This window comes from Sphaerodactylus townsendi, linkage group LG01, assembly GCF_021028975.2.
Source record: "Sphaerodactylus townsendi isolate TG3544 linkage group LG01, MPM_Stown_v2.3, whole genome shotgun sequence".
NCBI classification, from domain to species: domain Eukaryota; kingdom Metazoa; phylum Chordata; class Lepidosauria; order Squamata; family Sphaerodactylidae; genus Sphaerodactylus; species Sphaerodactylus townsendi.
Window position 1 is genome coordinate 167,704,540 of NC_059425.1, and position 18,707 is coordinate 167,723,246.

Consider the following 18,707-nt stretch of genomic DNA (forward strand, 5'->3'; position numbering starts at 1 on the left):
TTGTAAGACAGGATTTGCCTCTGCAAAAGCCATGCTGACTCTTTCTCAGCAGGTCTTGCTTTTCTACATGTTTTATAATTTTATCTTTAATGATAGATTCTACTAATTTACCAGGAACAGATGTCAAACTGACTGGCCTGTAATTTCCCGGGTCCCCCCTAGATCCTTTCTTAAAGATTGGTGTGACATTGGCCATCTTCCAGTCTTCAGGGATGGAGCCTGATTTCAGGGATAAGTTGCATAAGTTATATCCAAAAGCACCTCACACTCCCCCTCCTACGTGAGATGGACAAAACATATACTCCATCATACAATCATTCCACACTATGCCATGGAGATGAACACATCTTATTGTATTCTATTGTGACATGCATTTGAAGCTGCCAGCCATAGATGCAGGATAAACCTTAGGAGCAAAATCTATCAGACCAAGGCCATACATCCCAGAAAACTCACAATAGTATATTAACTTTGCTATACAACTTTTTCAGATTTGAGTGTTTATCTCTCTAAGTCCACGTTAAATTAACAACAGCCATACTATCTGTAACTAAATGCATTCCTATCTGAAGTAACTATCAAGCCTGACTTTAAGATTTGTTGTACCAGCACATAATGCTTTTACATTGCTAACCTAGCTGGAGTTATATCTTTCTGAACATAATCGGCTTAGAAGGGTGTAAACTACCGTGTTTCCCCGAATATAAGACAGTGTCTTATATTAATTTTTGCTCTCAAAGATGCGCTGTGTCTTATTTTCAGGGGATGTCTTATTTTTCTGTGTTCTGTTCGTCGGGCATGCTTCCAAACAAAAACTTTGCTATGTCTTACTTTCGGGGGATGCCTTATATTTCGCACTTCAGCAAAACCTCTACTATGTCTTATTTTTAGGGGATATCTTATATTTGGGGAACAGGGTAGGGGTGACCAGATCTCTTGTTCTAGAAGAAAAGCTCTTGGCAATTGCTCCCATTGTCTACCACGACTTTGCAGGCCAGTGGGGAGAAACTGTGGGAAAGGAGGCTTGCAAGCATCACACTGAAATGAAACATCACTTTTCATGCAAAACTGGAAGTGCCATCAGAGTAACACTCTAGGACAGGGGTAGGGAACCTGCGGCTCTCCAGATGTTCAGGAACTACAGTTCCCACCAGCCCCTACCAGCATGGCCAATTGGCCATGCTGACAGAGGCTGATGGGAATTGTAGTTCCTGAACATCTGGAGAGCCGCAGGTTCCCTACCCCTGCTCTAGGATATGCCCCAAACTCTATGGCCGTGGTGGCGACCCTTTGGCATGCCAGATGTTATGGACCATGCTGGCCAATTGGCCATGCTGGCAGGGGCTGATGGGAATTGTAGTCCATAACATCTGGAGTGCCAAAGGTTCGCCACCACTGCTCTATGGTGTAACTGCAACCTGTCCCCGCCCCTCCACTTTTTCTAGCAGGTTATTAGCTGTGGTGACAGCCCTAATTTGAATGCTATTTAGGACTGCGCTGTTGGAAAAGCAGTTTTATAAACAAGATACGCTTGCAGAGTAAATTAAGTTTTAGGTGATACAAATTTTGCATTCGTAGATAATTCAATACCACATACAGCTTTATCTATGGATTTCTTAAGAACTGCTTTACAAGATCATGTCACAGACCCATCTATACCAGCAAGATATTTTAAACAGTGATGAATCCCATGGCAAAGAACTGAGAGTATTTAAATATTTGGAAATGTTTTTCACTACAAAGTTTGCTAAAGCAATGGATCCAGAGAGCAGCAAAATAACTGACAAAAGAAAAACAATGCACTTTTTTAGCATAGCTGTGATAGGGGAAGCAGGCTGATTTCCAAAGGTAAAATTAAAATCAGAAGTTCAAGCTTATTGAAGCATTTCACCCTATAAACATTTTTTTAAAATCTGTACCTACACAAATGTAGTTCACTGCCACCCCCCTAAAGCAACTGGGAAAGGGCAGGGCTAATGAGTGGTGACATGATAGCAATGAAGTCTGCTAATTCTGTAAGTTGGAAATGGGACTGAATTTGTTGCAAAACTCCTGCAATGTATTCCAGTGTTTGTTATTCCAGCATTGCAGCACAGTGATGGTGCTGAAGCACAGAAAGAGAAGGATTTTTCGGGGGGAGGGGGTAATTTGGGATCCTGCTGATAACAAAACAGCACAGTCAGTGATGAGATTTTGATGAAGTGCTACATCCGGTAGGAGGAAGAATTAAGGGTCACTAGGCCTTAAGCAAAATTCAATTTATTGTCTCAGAACACAGCCAACACTAGCAATGTACTCCAACCTCTCCACCCACTCCCCAACACTACAGGGGCTGAAGAGGTCCAAACAATTCCAACTAAGCTCGCAAAACTTTAAATATCAACATCTGTGTAACAAGCTGAATTACTTTTTTATATTATTCATCATCATTTTCCTTTTTTTCTCATTTTATTTTTTTCTTTTATTTGTATTCCTTTCCCTTCCCCTATTTTTATTAATTTTATTATATATATATATACCCTTTCCTTATTTTTTAAAATGCAATATCTTAGATATTGTTTTACTACTGAATTATTATTTGATAACATTTCTGTACAATGGGAACTGATATTCTTATTGTTTGTGATATAAATAATTGTTTTTTTAAAAAACAATTCCAACTAAAAAGCACAAAACCTTTGATGGGCACAAAATGCAGGAGGGAATCACCCAGGACCAATGCCAAGAGACCATCACTATATTTTTTTTGCAAGATGAAGCCCTGTTATTACCTAAACTATTAACTATTCTATTCTAAACTAAACTAAGGGGAGGAGGGGGGAAAGACTAACTTTCAAGTAGTTAAGTAACCACCCTTCAGGTGGCATTTCAAACACCTCCCGCCCTCTTTGCTTGAAAAACGAACTAGACGAAGGGAATGAGGAAGCCCCCCCCCCCCCCCCGAGTGACATTCAACCGTCAACAACTCAGCGGCCCCCACCCCACCCTTTAACAAAAGCCGGCCCACCCCTTTGTCATCCGCCCCCGCGCGTGGCGGCGGTTTGCTTTCCCCAGGGCGCATGCGCTCTAACGGGGGCTGAGGCAATTTTGGAGCCTTTTAGGTGGGCGGGGTTGCTGCTGAGGGAAGAGCAAAAAACCGCTTAAAAAGCCCACATCTAAACCGCAGAGAGTTTGGGGACTGGGGAGATGGCCGCGGTGGTGCCGTTCCGCTGGTAAGGCCACAGCAGGGAGCAAAAAGCAAAGAGGACCTCCTCTCTCTTGAAGGACGGGCGTGGTGAAATCCTCCCGTTATTCCCGCCATCCCCGACTCTTTTTGGTTCCTTTTTGCAGCCCCTTTGGATCCTGTTTTTTTTCCTCGTGCGCTGAGATGAAGCAATGCGTGGGCGGCGCGGCGCTCTTTTTAAAAGGTGCACCGTCGGGCTTTGAACCGCCTTCGGTTTTGAAGAGAGTTGACTCCCGGATGAGCCTTCGGTGTCGGCGCCCCCCCCCCCCCCGCCCCCGCGACTTTGCTCACGGATTCTGCAAAACTCTGCTGACTTTCTCCAAAGAGGAAATGCTTTTTTTTTTTTTTTGGCCCCACACCGCCACACCCTGCATGGCGACCTTGTAGGGTTTTCAAGGCAAGAAGCACTTTGAGGTGGTTTGCCATTGTCTGGCTCCATGTCACCCTGGTGTACCTTGGAGGTCATCCCATCCAATTACTAGCAAGGATCAAGGCAGAGAGAGGGTGACTGCCCCCACTAAGCTTCTTTGTCCTAAGTGGGTATTTGAACTTGGGTTTCTCAAGTCATACCGTAACCACTACATCATGCTGGCAGCCTTTTTTGGGTGTTCTGCAGATCCAGCTGTACATTTTATCACATCTTCCCTTCCTGCAGGAGAGCAGCAGTGGCGTAGGAGGTTAAGAGCTTGTGTATCTAATCTGGAGGAACCGGGTTTGATTTCCAGTTCTGCCGCCTGAGCTGTGGAGGCTTATCTGGGGAATTCAGATTAGCCTGTACACTCCCCACACACGCCAGCTGGGTGACCTTGGGCTAGTCACAGCTTCTCGGAGCTCTCTGAGCCCCACCTACCTCACAGGGTGTTTGTTGTGAGGGGGGAAGGGCAAGGAGATTGTAAGCCCCTTTGAGTCTCCTGCAGGAGAGAAAGGGGGGATATAAATCCAAACGCTTCTTCTTCTTCTAAGTGCTTAGGCAGCGCTCCAAGGTTCAATGTGGTGTAGTCGTTAAGAGCAGGTGGATTCTGATCTGGAAAACTGGGTTTGATTCCCCACTCCACCTGAGAGGCAGAGGCTTATCTGGTGAACCAGATGTGTTTCTGCACTCCTACACATTCCTGCTGGGTTACCTTGGACTAGTCAAAGTTGTTCAGAACTCTCTCAGTCCCACCTACCTTACAAGGTGTTGTGGAGAGAGAAAGGGAAAGGAGCTTGTAGGCCACCTTGAGTCTGCTTACAGGAGTGAAAAGTGGGGTATAAATCCAAACTCTTTTTCTTCCACTTAAATTCTCATAATGCGGTGGACAGTGAATAATAGACCCCAAATTGCTGCTTTTATTGACTGGCTGGGAGATTGCCAGTTTGTCACCACTGTACGTTGCTGCTTATGTTTTTCACTCAAAGAAATAAATAGAAGGGTCTTATTTATTTTTATTTATTTGATTGAATTTAAAGGGCTGCTCCTCCCCTTTCAGGCTCTTAGCCTTGTGGCTTAGTTGTTCAGAAAAAATAATAATGGTGTAAATGAATAATATTTTGTTTAAGTAAAAGAATTCTCTGTGTTTTGTAGTAAAGCTTCTTGAGGGGAATAGATTGTAAAGGTTATTGGATTAATGGTAAAATGTATTCTTTATGACTGAATTATATTTTAACTGAATACAATTCTTCATTTGCACCATTGGCTCTTTTGCCTATTTTTGTCTCTTTTTCTTCATAAATGACTTATTTTGCAATCTTTATATGAAGCCACTCTTAAGTTTGTGGTGTTCGATTGATTTGTTGTTGCTGGAAGTTCATGACTAAGGTATTTACCATTGTAGGTTATGGAAAAGACTCGAACTTGTAATGGTGCTTTCAAGAAAACACCAAGTTGCATCACATATACAAGTATAAATAAACATGAGTCCAGCGATGCCTTCAAGATTATTCAAACAAAAATGTAAGTATTTCCTTTCTTGCAGATACTTAAGAGGAAAGGTATGCCTCTGTAATGAAGGGAGCTAGAGACTGGTGGCATTCTGGCAGGGGGAAAAGGTTGCTTACCTGTTACTACTGCAGTTATAGCAGCTGCAGCTACACAGCATTGCAGTACAGTCTATAATAAGAATAATTTTTAAAAAATTACAAAATGTTTTTGTGTAAGTGTATGCCTATTTGAGAGATCCAGCAGGGTGTAGTGGTTAAGAGCAGTGAACTCTTGGTGAGCTTGGGCCAGTCACAGTTCTCTCAGAACTCTCTTAGCCCATGCAGAGTCAGGCAGTGGTAAACTATCTCTGGACATCTCGTGTCTTGAAACCATATGGGATCGCCATAGTCAGTTGTAAGTTGATGGTGGTTTCCACCACATATACATGTTTGTGCATGCATGCTGTTGGCTCTGTTCTTGGGGAAACAAAAAAATCTTGAAATCTTATGATAAAGCTTTAATAAGTTAACAGAATTAAACTTAGTATGTGTTATTGATGATGTCATACTTTGTACTGCTTTTCCAGGTGGAATGGATTTGCCAACAAAATTCATAGATATAGATCTGAAGATAACTAACATATACTGCCACCTGAAGGATGTTCTTGTAAAATTTGAGGGGTCTTGTAACGCAGACTGTGAGTTTGATTACCATATATTGCAGAATGAAATACAACAGGTATCCAAAGTGAAAGATTGCATTGGCATTGGTGAGCTTTGTTTGGTAGAAGATCCAAATTGTGGAGAATGGTACAGAGGAAGAGTAATACAGAAGAAGAACCACATTTATGAAGTATTTCTGATAGACAGCGGGGGAAAAATAGCAGTTCAAGATATTTGTATTGCGTCTGCCATTGATGAATTGTTTCAGCTTCCTCCAAAAATGGTTTGTGGAATCTTTGCAAATATGCTTCCTGTTGAGGAAAAATGGTCTCCAAAAGCTCTGAATTACTTTTCATCCTTAGTAGACTTACAAATTAAAGGCCATGTGCAAGCCATTATCCCATACCACACATATCTTCTTGATGTGCCAAAAGTTACTAGTGATGTAATAGAACTGAAATTAGGAAAACTTGTTGATGGAGACTCATTCCGTCTTATTGTAGAACTGTTAGCTGACTTGTCAGAGGAGCCCATATATAAGCAAATGCCAGATTTGATTCAGAAGAAATACAAAAGACCTGATTCAGCTTTTTATAATGGTAGGATTCAACCAGATTTTCAACCAGTTTTGGGTAGGCTTCAACCACTTTTATCAGTTGGAGGAGTAGAACTAGCAAAAATATCAGTGGCCATCAGTCCAAGTAAATTTTATTGTCAGCCACTGTTGCGTCTACCGGAGCTTGATGAGTTGACAAACAGCATGTCTTCATACTATGAAACTGTTAATAAAGAAAATATTCCATCTTGTGACAGTCTGGGAGTCCTCTGTGCGGCAAAACGAAGAGATGGTCATTGGTACAGAGGAGTGATACAAGAGCTCCTCTCTGATTACAGTGTGAAGATTTGGTTTGTGGATATTGGCAATTGTGAAGCTGTGCCTTCTACTTGTGTTCTGAAGCTTCAATCAAAATTCATATCGGTGCCTACGTTCTCATTTCCTTGTGCTCTGTCATGTCTTAGTGACCAGAATGAATCTGTAAGGAATAGTCAGCTGAAAGAATTTACAGAGGTCCTCTTAAGACAGAGCATGGTTTATCTCCACATTGACTTATTTGATGCTGATGAACATTTGTATTATGTTACACTGCATAAGCATGAATCAACTAGGCATGGTGAATATGTGCAACAGGGAAATGATGTGGTTCCAAAATGTTGTCCTTCCTGTAAAACAGAAATTACATATGAGGACATGAAAATTTCTGATGCCAGCCCTTTCTTTGCTAAGCCAGCTCAGAAGAATGTGCTACAATCTGGAAATTGTTCAAATGTGAAGGACTGTCCCATAAGTTCTGTTTTAGCAATACCTGACAGGACAACAGAAATGAAAGTAGATGCTGTCTGTGTTGCTTTTGTAGAATATGTTTTGAATCCCTCAAATTTTTGGGTTCAAACGAATGATAATCTAGATATGTTTGAAAACTTGATGGATAAAATTTCAGACGTATATGATGCAAGTGAAACAGGTAATAAGATTCTAGAAAATCCAGAACCTGGAATGCTGTGCTGTGCACGCTATAGTAAGGACATGCACTTCTATAGGGGTGTCATAGAGCAAGTAGTTGACAATGTTATTTATGTTTATTTTTTGGATTTTGGTAATACTGAAAAAGTGCTGGTTTTTGATGTGAGACCTCTGCTTCCAGAGTTCCAAGAGTTACCAGCTTTAGCCATATCTTGTTCACTCGCCTGTGCATTTCCAGTTCAAGATGTATGGACTAACAAGGAAACAGATTTCTTTAAAAACTTGGTGTTTGGCAATCCAGTCACACTTCATGTAGTTGGAAAACAAAATGAAAAATACAGTGTCAATATTCAGTGTATGAATGGCTCAAAGCAACTTGATGTTCTCACATTTATGGTTCAGGCTGGATATGCTGTACGTTGGCAAATAAAGCCAGATCCAGTCCTGAACAGTATAAGGTTTTTAAAAAAACGAGACTCAAAATGTAGAAGTAAAAGCATGTGGCATAAAGACCTTACACAGAATAAAAACATAGGGGCATATAGAAATGTTAATCAATTACTAAATATTCACACTATGACAAAAAAGAGCTCTTCTGATTTCCCACAATGGGAAAAAATACTTTCCAAGAAATATGGGAGAATGTCTGAGGAAAGTAATACTATGTCCCCCTATAAAGAACATCGATTTAAACCAGGAACTGTCCTCAAAGTTATATGTTGTTGTTGTACTTCACCAGGTGATTTTTCATGCCAGCTACAGGCTAAATCGCCAGAACTAAATAACTTAATGGACCAAATTCAGATTCATTACAAGACTCTAACCTCACCATATCAAAGTGGACAGCTTGCATGTGTCGTGAAAGACTCTAAAGATGGAAAGTGGTACAGGGCTTGCATCCAGAAGTACATATCCAAAACCAGAATTGAAGTTGTATTAGTAGATTATGGAAATCAAATAAGTGTTTTGCTGGAAGACATTCAAGCTATTCTTCCAGATTTTCTGACTTTGGAATGTCAAGCATTCAGATGTTGTCTTAATAGTGTAACTCAGTCTTTAAAGTTTGACCCAGATAATTGGACTATGGAGGCTTGTAATGATTTTAAATCCTTCATTTCTTCTTCCAGTGGATTGTTGACTTGCACTATTTCTGCCCTTGTTAAGAACCGTGGATGCCTATATAATGTGGTTGACTTGTGGACTCCATCTGTCAGAGCACAGCAATTTCTCTTAGACTGTGGACATGACCAGTTCTGCTCTCTTGAATTCCCAAGATCACTTGCACCATCCTTCTCTCTGTGTAGCTTTTACTATTCATCTTTTGATATGAAAATTGGAAATGTAGAGGAGGTATGTGTAACCCATATAATCAGCCCTACAGAATTCTATTGCCAGCTAACTAGAAATGCAGATGATATTGATAAACTGTTTCGAAAAATTGCAGAAGTCAGTCAGATGGCAAGCTATCTAGGCCAAACAAATACCCAGAGATTATGCTTAGCAAAATATTTTGAAGACGGCATGTTTTACAGGGCCTTTGCATCTCCTGTAGGATCATCAGATTACTTTCCTGTATACTTTGTGGATTTTGGGAATAAACAAGTGGTGGCAAATGCTGAACTGATTAATGTTCCAGATCATGCCTCAGAAATATTATTCACCCCTATGCAAGCTGTTGAGTGCTACCTGTCAGATCTCAAAGATACTGAAATTGCAGTTGAAATAAATAAATGGTTTGAGAACAATTTCTTAGGTAAAGAACTGAAGGCAGTAATAGTAGCTAAAGAATCTGATGGCCAACTTGGTGTGGAGTTGTATGATAACCATCTACACATAAATAAGAAGATTAAGGAATTATTATTAGAGAGTGCAGCAAATGGGGATCCAAAATATGTAAACAGAGATACAAAAAAGCCTTTGGAGGACCAAAATGTGAAAGATGAAGGACAGATAACTGCAATTACAACGGAAGTTAAAAGACAAACAGAGAATCAGATAAATTCTTGTTCTCAAAATGATGAAATACATGCTGAATTATTAGAGAGTACCACAGAATGCAATGCGAATCCAAAATATGTAAACAGAAATATAGAAAAGCCTCTTGAGAACCGAAATGTGAAACATGAAAAAAATATAACTGCAATTATAACCAAGGTTAAAAGAGAAACAGAGAATCAAGTACATTCTTGTTATCAGAATGATGGTGAAATATATGATGAATATGTAAAAGAAACTGTGGTAGATCTGCCGAAACAGTTCAGTAAGTCTGTACAAGTTTCAGTGGGCTGTGAAAAGACAGAATTAGTCTTGCAAAACACTTCCGGAAAGAAAGATAAGAGTGTAAATGGAGAACTTAGTGATGACCCAACACTAGAATTCAAGGAGATGCTTGCAGATAATATGACTGAATTGCATAGCCAGCAGCCAAGCACTTTAGGGCAAGTAAGGAGCACTTCGGCTAAGCAAAAGTACAGAGATCTTATACAGTATAACATTGAGCCAAATTCTGAAGTCATGTGTTATATTTCCTTCATAGCTAGCCCATCCAGTTTCTATGTTCATGTTGAGGAGAATGAGAATAAAATTTTGCAGCTTGTTGAAGAACTGAATAGATGTACGCTAGTTTTAGAACCACAGACTGACATCGAGGAAGGTGACATAGTCTTAGCAGAGTATGAAGTGGATCATTGCATATACCGAGCTGTTGTTAGAGCAGTTCAGTCAGAAGCATTCTGTGAAGTTGAGTTCATTGACTATGGTAACTTGTCAACTGTGAATGTGTCCAAAATCTATAAGATAGAAACAAAATTCTTAAATTTGCCAAGACTTAGCATACAGTGCTTCCTTAGTTACGCAAACTGTATGTTTCTTGGTAAAAATTGGAGTTGTGTTGCTACTGCCTATTTTGTCAGTAAAGGAAATGATCAGCAAGTTATTTGCAAGTTTCTAGAACAACATGGAGAACAATGGGAAGTTTTGTTATGGGATCTGTTTTGTCTTGGAGTGTCTGTTATTGAAGATTTAACTCAGATGGAAACCAGTCTGGGTTTACTAAACATGCCTGTGGCAGGTACAGGAGAAGTAATAATGTGGCTGCCAGTTGCAAATGTGGGTAATAACCAAAGTAACCAAATTGTACATGAAGAAGTTGAATCTGGACCTACCGGGAAAAGTCTTCCTAAAATTGCCTATCAAAAAATAAACCCTGGACAGCTAGAAATTGCTGAAATAGGTCACATTTCCAGAAATGGGAATTTCTATGTAAAATTAACAAAGGATGAACAAACGTTGCTTCATTTAAATATGATGGCTGCTGAGGAAGCAGCTCAGACGGCAGTTGCAGTAGAAAACATTCACGAAGGATTTGAATGCCTGACAAAATCAAAAATTACTTTCCAATGGCATCGATCTGAAGTTATAAAAAAGTTTGTAAATGAGAACATTCTGGTTTTTTTGGTGGATTTGGGAATATATGAAATGGTATCATTTAACGATACAAGAAGGCTGAGCAGGAAGATGAGGAGAATTCCAAGGTGTGCTATACCTTGTAAGTGGGCTTGGATTGGAAATACCGATAGCCTGGCTTTTGAGAGAGCTCTGAAGATAGTAAAAGGTCAGGAGATAAAGATACTATTTGTGAAATACCTAGAATCTGCTTTAATTTGGCAAGTAGACATTTTGGTGGGTGGGATTCTGTTGCTTGAATTTTGGTCTCAAATATTTAATCAAGGAATGTTAGAGAAATGTAATGTATTGGAAGGCTTAAATGTGAAAATGATGGTGCCCGAGTATTCATTTCAGAAGAGTTCAATTTCCTGGGCAAAGTTTCAAAACAATCGGCATTATCCTGGTTTTGTCATATCAGTCACTGATCCTTCAAACTTTTGCATCCAGTTGGAAGACTCATTCAAGACTATGGAAGTGTTGTTCAAGTTGCTCTCTGATCTGCCTGAAAACTTGCCATCTGTGCCAAAGGATCTTATTGTTGCTGGTACAGGCTGCTTGATCAAGACTGAGCCTAATAAAAAATGGAATAGAGTTGAAGTTTCTGAAATCTCGGATCAATTAATCCTTATATTTGTAGATGATGGAATATTGGCTCCCATACCCATCTCAAATTTCCACAGACTAAAAGTTCTCCCGGAGAAGCTTGTAAATGTACCTCGACTAACTTATCCTTGCTGTTTATTTGGGGTGTTACCCGTTCTTGGGGAACAGTGGAATGAGGAGGCTAAACATAAAATTCAGCACTTTCTTCGTAGACAAGGCCTTCTATTCGAGTTCAGAAAGTACTGTGGGATGAAGATGGAGGTAAATGTGTTATGTGAGAAGACCAGTGCTGCAGATGTATTGGTTGCTTCTGGATGTGCTGTGTATTCTTTCATGTCAATTAATTGGTTAGAATTTAATGAATTGAATTCACAAATTTTGTATGATCCATTGCAAACGGGCAGTCACAAAAGCTGTGATGCAGTGACAGTGTTGCAGCCAGAAAAGGAGGACCACGAAAAATCAGCTTTGCTGTCCAAGCTTACTTGTAACAAATGCTCAAGAAAGTGCAGTTCTAAAAAACTGTACTGTAGGAGGCATCAATGTAAGAAGGTAGCTTTACACAGCAAAACAAGGAAAAATGAGAATCTTCTGAAATGTAACAAGTCCTGCATTGTCCAGTGTTGTCTCAGAGGAGGATTGAAGGACACTTATGCCATGGGTATATTGGCAGAAACGGCACAACCAGATCCTTCTGGATTGAGTACAAATTTTGATGCATTGCAAATCAATGAAGAGAACCCACCAAATAAACACTGTACTAGAGAGGTAAGTTTCAAGTTTATCGTAAAATAATTATGTCCTTTATATGTAATAAGAGATTTAAAACAAAAACCTACAGCCAGGTCTACATGTCCAAAGGAGCTTTGTGCTTTTGTTTGCTGAATGGTTATTGAATGCACATGGCAAATTGCTTTTAAAACTAAGACTGTGTTTTAAAACTGTTTTAAAATATCAAGAATGTGATATTTATTGCTGAAATTAAAATGTTAACAAACCCGGCAACAAAAAAGGTGATCACTAAGCATGGTTTGGATCCTGATCTAAACATTGCTCCAGTTGGGATACCAGTTGTAAGAATACTTGCTTTGATGTCTTGATAGACAGGGTCTTCAGAGCTTTGTGAAAAGTTGGAATTGCAGCTAGGGTAAGCAGTTAGGAGATTTCATGTGTTTTCTGAGAAGACTTCAAATGTCTAGGTGGCAGCATAAGGACTATATTAGGCGTATTTGTTATGAGATAACTTTATTTAAAAATGTTTTGGAGCATGGTACCTGCAGCTGTGTCCAGTGGATACGGGACAGCTTCTCTGTTTTTTCTCTTTTTGCAACATAAGGCTACCGTTTCATTGAATGCAGTTTTCTTGAGTTTTGGCATAGCATGGGTTGGGTAGTTACTCTGTGGAGCTGCATCTGTTTTGCATCCAGAAAGTCTCAGTTTTCATACTGGGGTTCTTCTGTTTAAAGCATAAACTAGTAGGTGATGACCCCGAAAACACATACTTACATAGGATCACTAGGGGAGTGTAGCAGGAGCTGTTTATACTCCTCATTGGCAGGGTTAGGGTGGAAGTAGAATATCAACTCTTGACAAGAGCAGCCTTGCCATCAAAAACTTCTCCCTAGAGTTGTGCAGGAGCAAATCTACATACCCGTGATTTTGCCAGGAGGGGAATTATGATCAGGCCTGGTATATGACTTGGCATGACACATGCATGCATTAGCTCTGTAAAGATTGGCTTGTTTATAGGAGCTGCCCAGATTTTGGATCATACCAGAGCCACAGACTGCCATAAAGAACTTTACTGTCTTATTTAAATTCCTCTAGGCAGCCTCACTCTACTGTGAGGTTTCAAAGGGTGCGGATTAGGCAGTTCTTTTGGTTCAGTCAGGTGATACAGCTTTTCTCTAAATGCCATCTGGGATCCTCAGTGACCTGCCTAGTCCTGTTCCCCTCAGATCCTAGTTGTGCACTATAACAGTTCTTTACACAAGCCTTTTGGTTCAGCCAGGGGATACAGATTTTCTCTAAATGCCATCTGGGATCCGCAGTGACCTGCCTAGTCCTGTTCCCCTCAGATCCTCAGGTCCTAGTTTTGCACTAAAACTGAAAGGAAAATGACAGTAGAGAGATACAATCCCTGAGGCAGACATGACTTGTATGCAGTGTACCACCCTCCCCAGAGATTTACATTGGGAATACAGCTATGAACTGGATTCTGATGCTGTTGTCTGCATTACTAGTAGTCGGCAGTTCTCTGTTCCTTTCTGGAAGCTGTTTTTAGAGGTGTCAGAGTTAAGAAGGTGCTGTCCCTCTGCTGTACTTTGAGCCTGCCTTACTTTAGTCACTCTCTGACTTGCATGAGTCACTCTGAGTGGCCTGAGTCAAGCCTCTTGTAGTGGTGCTCAGGTTTCAGGCTGGAGATGCTAAGCTCGTACCAAAGTTAGCTGCTTGCTTCTAGACCCTATAACCCTTGGGTCAGATGTGCCTCATTTCCCAGGCCTGTTAAACAGGCCTGGAAAAATGATGTGCTAAAATTTTCTGGGCTGGTGTTAATATATGGTTCACTCTCCACCAGTTCGAGAGCAGGTTAGCAATATTTTGCTAGCCCTTTAGTAACCTAAGGAAGCATATGGCAGAACACCCTACCCTTTACCACTGTTGTTGCCTACCTGTTATTTGCCCTTTCTTACCCTAGGAGTCCCAGGGGGTGAGCCTCCTTCCTTTGAAGCGCAGACATGTTCTCACAACCATGACACTAAGGTCACAACCATGACACTAAAGACAAAAAAGTTTCCTTTTTACTACTGGGGTGTGCACACTCTACTTTTTAGCTACTTTTTTCCCCTACTGTTGCTATTTTATGGATCCCCAATAGGAGGAAAGGAGTTATTTCAAAATGTGGTGTTGAGGTAAAGAAAAGTCAGGAAAGACGTTCAGCTATTCCCCACCTGTGTCTTCCCCCACCCCTCTCCTTGTTCATGCTGTTCTGATCCAGACTAACAGGACTGCTTCCATCATGTCTCATTTGGCCCCAGAAGTATACGATCAATGGGGAGGGGCTGTCCATGTGGAATTGCTGGTTCATAATGATATCTCTGTGTAATTAGACTGTAGTACAATGTGCTTTTACGTTTGATATAGTGGGTTTTCTGCACATAAGCCCAGCCTTAGAAATTAAACATGGATAATTCCAGGTCAATTTTAGGAGGAAAAAGTCAGCAAAGTTCATGCTGCAACGACCAGTATATTAGATAGTGGAAGTAATAGGTACTGTTTTAAACCTGCATATATCATGTTCAAAAAGGGAGGTTATTGCTTTATAGTAACTTGCTCAGAATATTACATATTATATAGGTGTTTGTCCACCTATGTATTACCAATATAAACTTTAAAGTTTAAGTAAATATGTATACCTTTATTCTAATTTAATAATTCTTTTACTTTCTAGGTAAAAACTGATTAGATGGACTTTCATGTATGAAAGACTGAAAATGTGCATTGTTAAGTGGCAAAATTTTTAATGGAATAATTAGTTATTTTGCTGTTGTCTTAACTCCCCACCATGAGCTGGAAAAGTTGCAGCTCAGATCTACAATCCTGACATTGAACTGGCCATGCAGTGAAGTCCTAAGCAGAGTTATGTCCTTCCAAGCTCATTGTTTTTAGTGAACTTAGAAAACTGTAACTCTACATAGATAGACTGTAACTCTACATAGCATTGATAGCGTGTTTATTTGCTATCCTTTTTCATTTTCTTTGTCATTTTCTATCTTAATTTGATAGTTTTGAAATAACAAAAGAGTAAATGAAATTACTTTTATGTTCATACAGTCATGTGCTAGTTGTTGCGTGTTGCATGGATGTCTTCCTGCAAATCTTATCCAGTGTCTCCATTTATTTGATATTGCACAGATAGATGTAATGTTCCTTTTCGATGATAGAAAGGAATCCTCATTACTATTGAAATAGAATGTTAAGTTATTATTTTGTGTATGTTTGCCAGTAATTTCAAAAGCTAGCAGTGAAAGTTAATCAGGGAAACACCATTAAAATGCAGTCCTTCCATAGACTAGTTTAGGTTGTGGCAGGCTGTTGTTGTAGAGAGGATCACTTCCATCTCTGTATAGATGAAGAGCAACGTGGGTAATGATTCTGACATGGCTTAGGTGTGGGATTTTTTGTTTAAACCCAAAGTGGCTTCTTCCTAGATCTGCCTTCTCAGAGTGAATGTAAGACTTTCATTATCTTCCAAACTGAATTGGAAACATGTTCCTTTAATCCAGGGGTCTGCAACCTGCGGCTCTCCAGATGTTCATGGACTACAATTGTTCATGGCCATGGTGGCAGGGGCTGATGGGAATTGTAGTCCATGAACATCTGGAGAGCCGCAGGTTGCAGACCCCTGCTTTAATCTAATTGGTGCTTACTCTTAGGTACATGTATTCTTATGGATTGCGGATGTAGCACCCATACACTCGGCAGAGTTATTTTTAAGAATGTGGCTATTTAATATTTGGTTGCAGTCCTCTGCCTAGTCTCACATGAATGAGTAACAGCACAATTTTTGGAATGTGTTAAAACTAGTTACACTGTTGGTGTATACAAGAAAAATATTTGTTCTGAAACACAAGAATGTTGTTTAAACTACATGGCACTTTGGTATTTCTTGCTATGTAATAAGGAATGGCCTAACAGTGTAGTAAAGGTAATGAAAATTTATCTATTGTGAATTTTTTTTTTCGGTTACAAGTTTGCTGTTTTCATAGCATAAATTGCTTTTATTAGATTATTATTTATTTTCTCATGTTATTTAATTGAACGTATGCATATACACATGTAGTGGCATATGTAATAGATGAATGATTTAAAATCCAAGGAGTCTCGTGAGCACGCCAAGATGCTCTCACCTTCAGGTTTCTTGTGCTGTGTCAGATACCCATTCTGATAATCCTCCAACTTTTAGAAATAACTTCTTGCTGGGAACATCCACTGAGGGAAGCTTTCTTTGTACCTCTGTGAATTTTGCCTGATGTGTTTTTAGTATATTATGTTAGAGTTATTGAAAAACGAAGTGCAGCTTGAAAGACATGGCTATGTATGTAAGAAGCCTCATATTTGATGCATTGAATAGTGGCCTTGTTCAAGAACCCGTCAGTGGGCAGAATGCTCCATCTGGTTATGGCAACTGTTGAATCTGACAAGCTACAGAAACTGAGAGGACATGTTTACTCATCCTTTGACAAAATGGGGATATTTATAATAGCAGTCATAAACAAGGAAGGCACTCTTCAGACAACCAGTGTGAGCCAGACTTGTGTAGTCATGTCATCTCATGTACTGAAAAATGTTTGTGTGTTTGGATTGCTCAGATAATTAGGTTTAATGAACAACTTGATTAACTTATGACACTGTTGGCAAGTAGTATAAACATTATGTACATTCATGCTTAGTCTACTGTAAAAGTACTGAACATGTATAATATCCCCAGATGTTTTTGTTTGAATAAAAAAAGGCTGATTTCAGTGATCCACCTGTCTTTCTTTAATAGCAGGAATGCTACCTGTAACAGTTGCAGAGCTGAGAGAGAGCAGAACAAAGCAGGCACCCCCCTCTCCCCCCCCCCCCCGAACCTCTTCAGGAGATCCTGTCAGGCTATCTCGCTGCCACCTCTGAGGGAACGCTGTGAGGAGATTTCACTTTCCCCTCCAAAATGGTTTACTCCTGACAGGCTGGCTTGGGCACTCTAAAAGAGACTCTGTGAGGCTTATCAACCAACAACAAAGATAGAACGCTCATTTACAGAATTACCAGAATAGATGTTACAGAGATAGTTAAGCTTTTCTGTTTCTTAGGCAGGAATACTTGGAATAAACCTTTTGTTGTTATAGACAGTTCTTCGTTAATCACCTTAGTTGTCACAGATGGAACGTTGACTCCGTTTAAATAAAGCTTCCTTCACTGACTTACTTTCTTCAGGGGAAACCTTCCTTTCACAGATCCAAACAAATACTTAACCTACTCTTTCCACTAAAGTGAGTCACACTGGACTTCACAGGGCAGGCTCTGGGGTTTCACAACTGGAACCCACTGCCAATTATATACCACACACCCTCAAAGACTCTTCTGTCCCATATCTAGGTGCTATAACCAAACCCTCCATGTGTTTTAAGTACTGTTTATGTGATTAGGTTTTTCCTAGGATCTAGGCTCAGATTCACACCTCTGGCCTTCCCAGTCTTTCACCAAAACTGGCTATACAGCAAAGCTCTTTCCCTCAGTTTTCTGGCTCTCAGCCTGTCTGTATCTGTTCCCTATCTGGCTACGAGTATACACCCTCTGGTCTTTATAGATATCTGCAGCTACAGCCAACCAATCAGGTGGAGCTCTGGATTAATTCATTTCATTCTTTTTCTGTGTTAGGATTGTTCTTTGAAATTAATCCTTTTTCTGCAGCCTGTCACACTGTCCTTACCCTGGAAAAGGGGGGAGAAGAGGCTTATGCCAGGATCAACACATGTAAGGGATCTCCACTTGTTCAGGTCGCAGACCTTGGTGCCAGAAATGTTTTAGCTACCATACTTACAGCTTCAGCTAAACATGACATTCTTACCAGACAGAAAGGCACAGATACTTACCTTGTTGACCTAACAATGTTATGTAGTAATGGGAAGAAAATATGATTAAAAGAACCTGGAGGAATGATTTCAAAAGCATTTCTAAGCAACCAAAATTGCAAAAGCAATCAGCAACCCAAGAGTAAAATGCAATGGCAATTTTTTTGTGTTTTCAATTTGCTTCCAACTCATTGCAACCATATGAATTACTGATGTTCAAAATGTCCTATTGTTAATCGTCTTGTAAATTGAAGGCCTTTATTGGCGTTGCGGGGATGGCGCAACGCCCCAGGTGGAGCCACAGAAGAGGCGTGGCCAGGCCATGGAGGGGGTGTGGTTGGAGCGTTCTCGCGGCATTCCTGGGCGGGGTGGGTGGCACTGCAGCAGGGGCACAGTTTCCCCTCGCTCCACCTCTAAAGGCCTTAGTTTACTTTGACACAGTTCATCTCATGTTGCATCTTTTCCTGATTCCTTCAAGTTTTCTTTGCAGTATTGCACTCTAATCTGGAGAACCAGGTTTGATTCCCTGCTCTGCCACTTGAGCTGTGGAGGCTTATCTGGAGAACTAGATTAGCCTGTGCACTCCAGCACACACCAACTGGGTGACCTTGGGCTAGTCACAGCTCTTTGGAGCTCTCTTAGCCCCACCCACCTCACAGGGTGTTTGTTGTGGGGCCGGGGGAGGGAAAGGAGATTGTGAGTCCTTTTGAGTCTCCTTACAGGAGAGAAAGAG

The 18,707-nt window shown here is 40.4% G+C and overlaps 1 protein-coding gene across 2 annotated transcripts; it reads left to right on the forward strand.

Moving 5' to 3' along the window:
* The first annotated feature begins 3,080 nt into the window (after nucleotides 1-3,080).
* On the forward strand, nucleotides 3,081-15,610 carry TDRD15 (tudor domain containing 15). Of its 2 annotated transcripts, XM_048499105.1 has the most exons (4): nucleotides 3,081-3,212; nucleotides 5,038-5,156; nucleotides 5,710-12,125; nucleotides 14,809-15,610. In XM_048499105.1, the coding sequence occupies exons 2-4, from the start codon at nucleotides 5,117-5,119 to the stop codon at nucleotides 14,821-14,823; spliced, it is 6,471 nt and encodes a 2,156-aa protein (XP_048355062.1). In that variant the 5' UTR covers nucleotides 3,081-3,212; nucleotides 5,038-5,116; the 3' UTR covers nucleotides 14,824-15,610. The 2 variants fall into 2 exon arrangements, with proteins under 2 accessions (XP_048355062.1, XP_048355054.1); XM_048499097.1 differs by lacking the exon at nucleotides 14,809-15,610 and having other exon boundaries at nucleotides 5,710-12,421.
* Nucleotides 15,611-18,707: the final 3,097 nt, after the last annotated feature.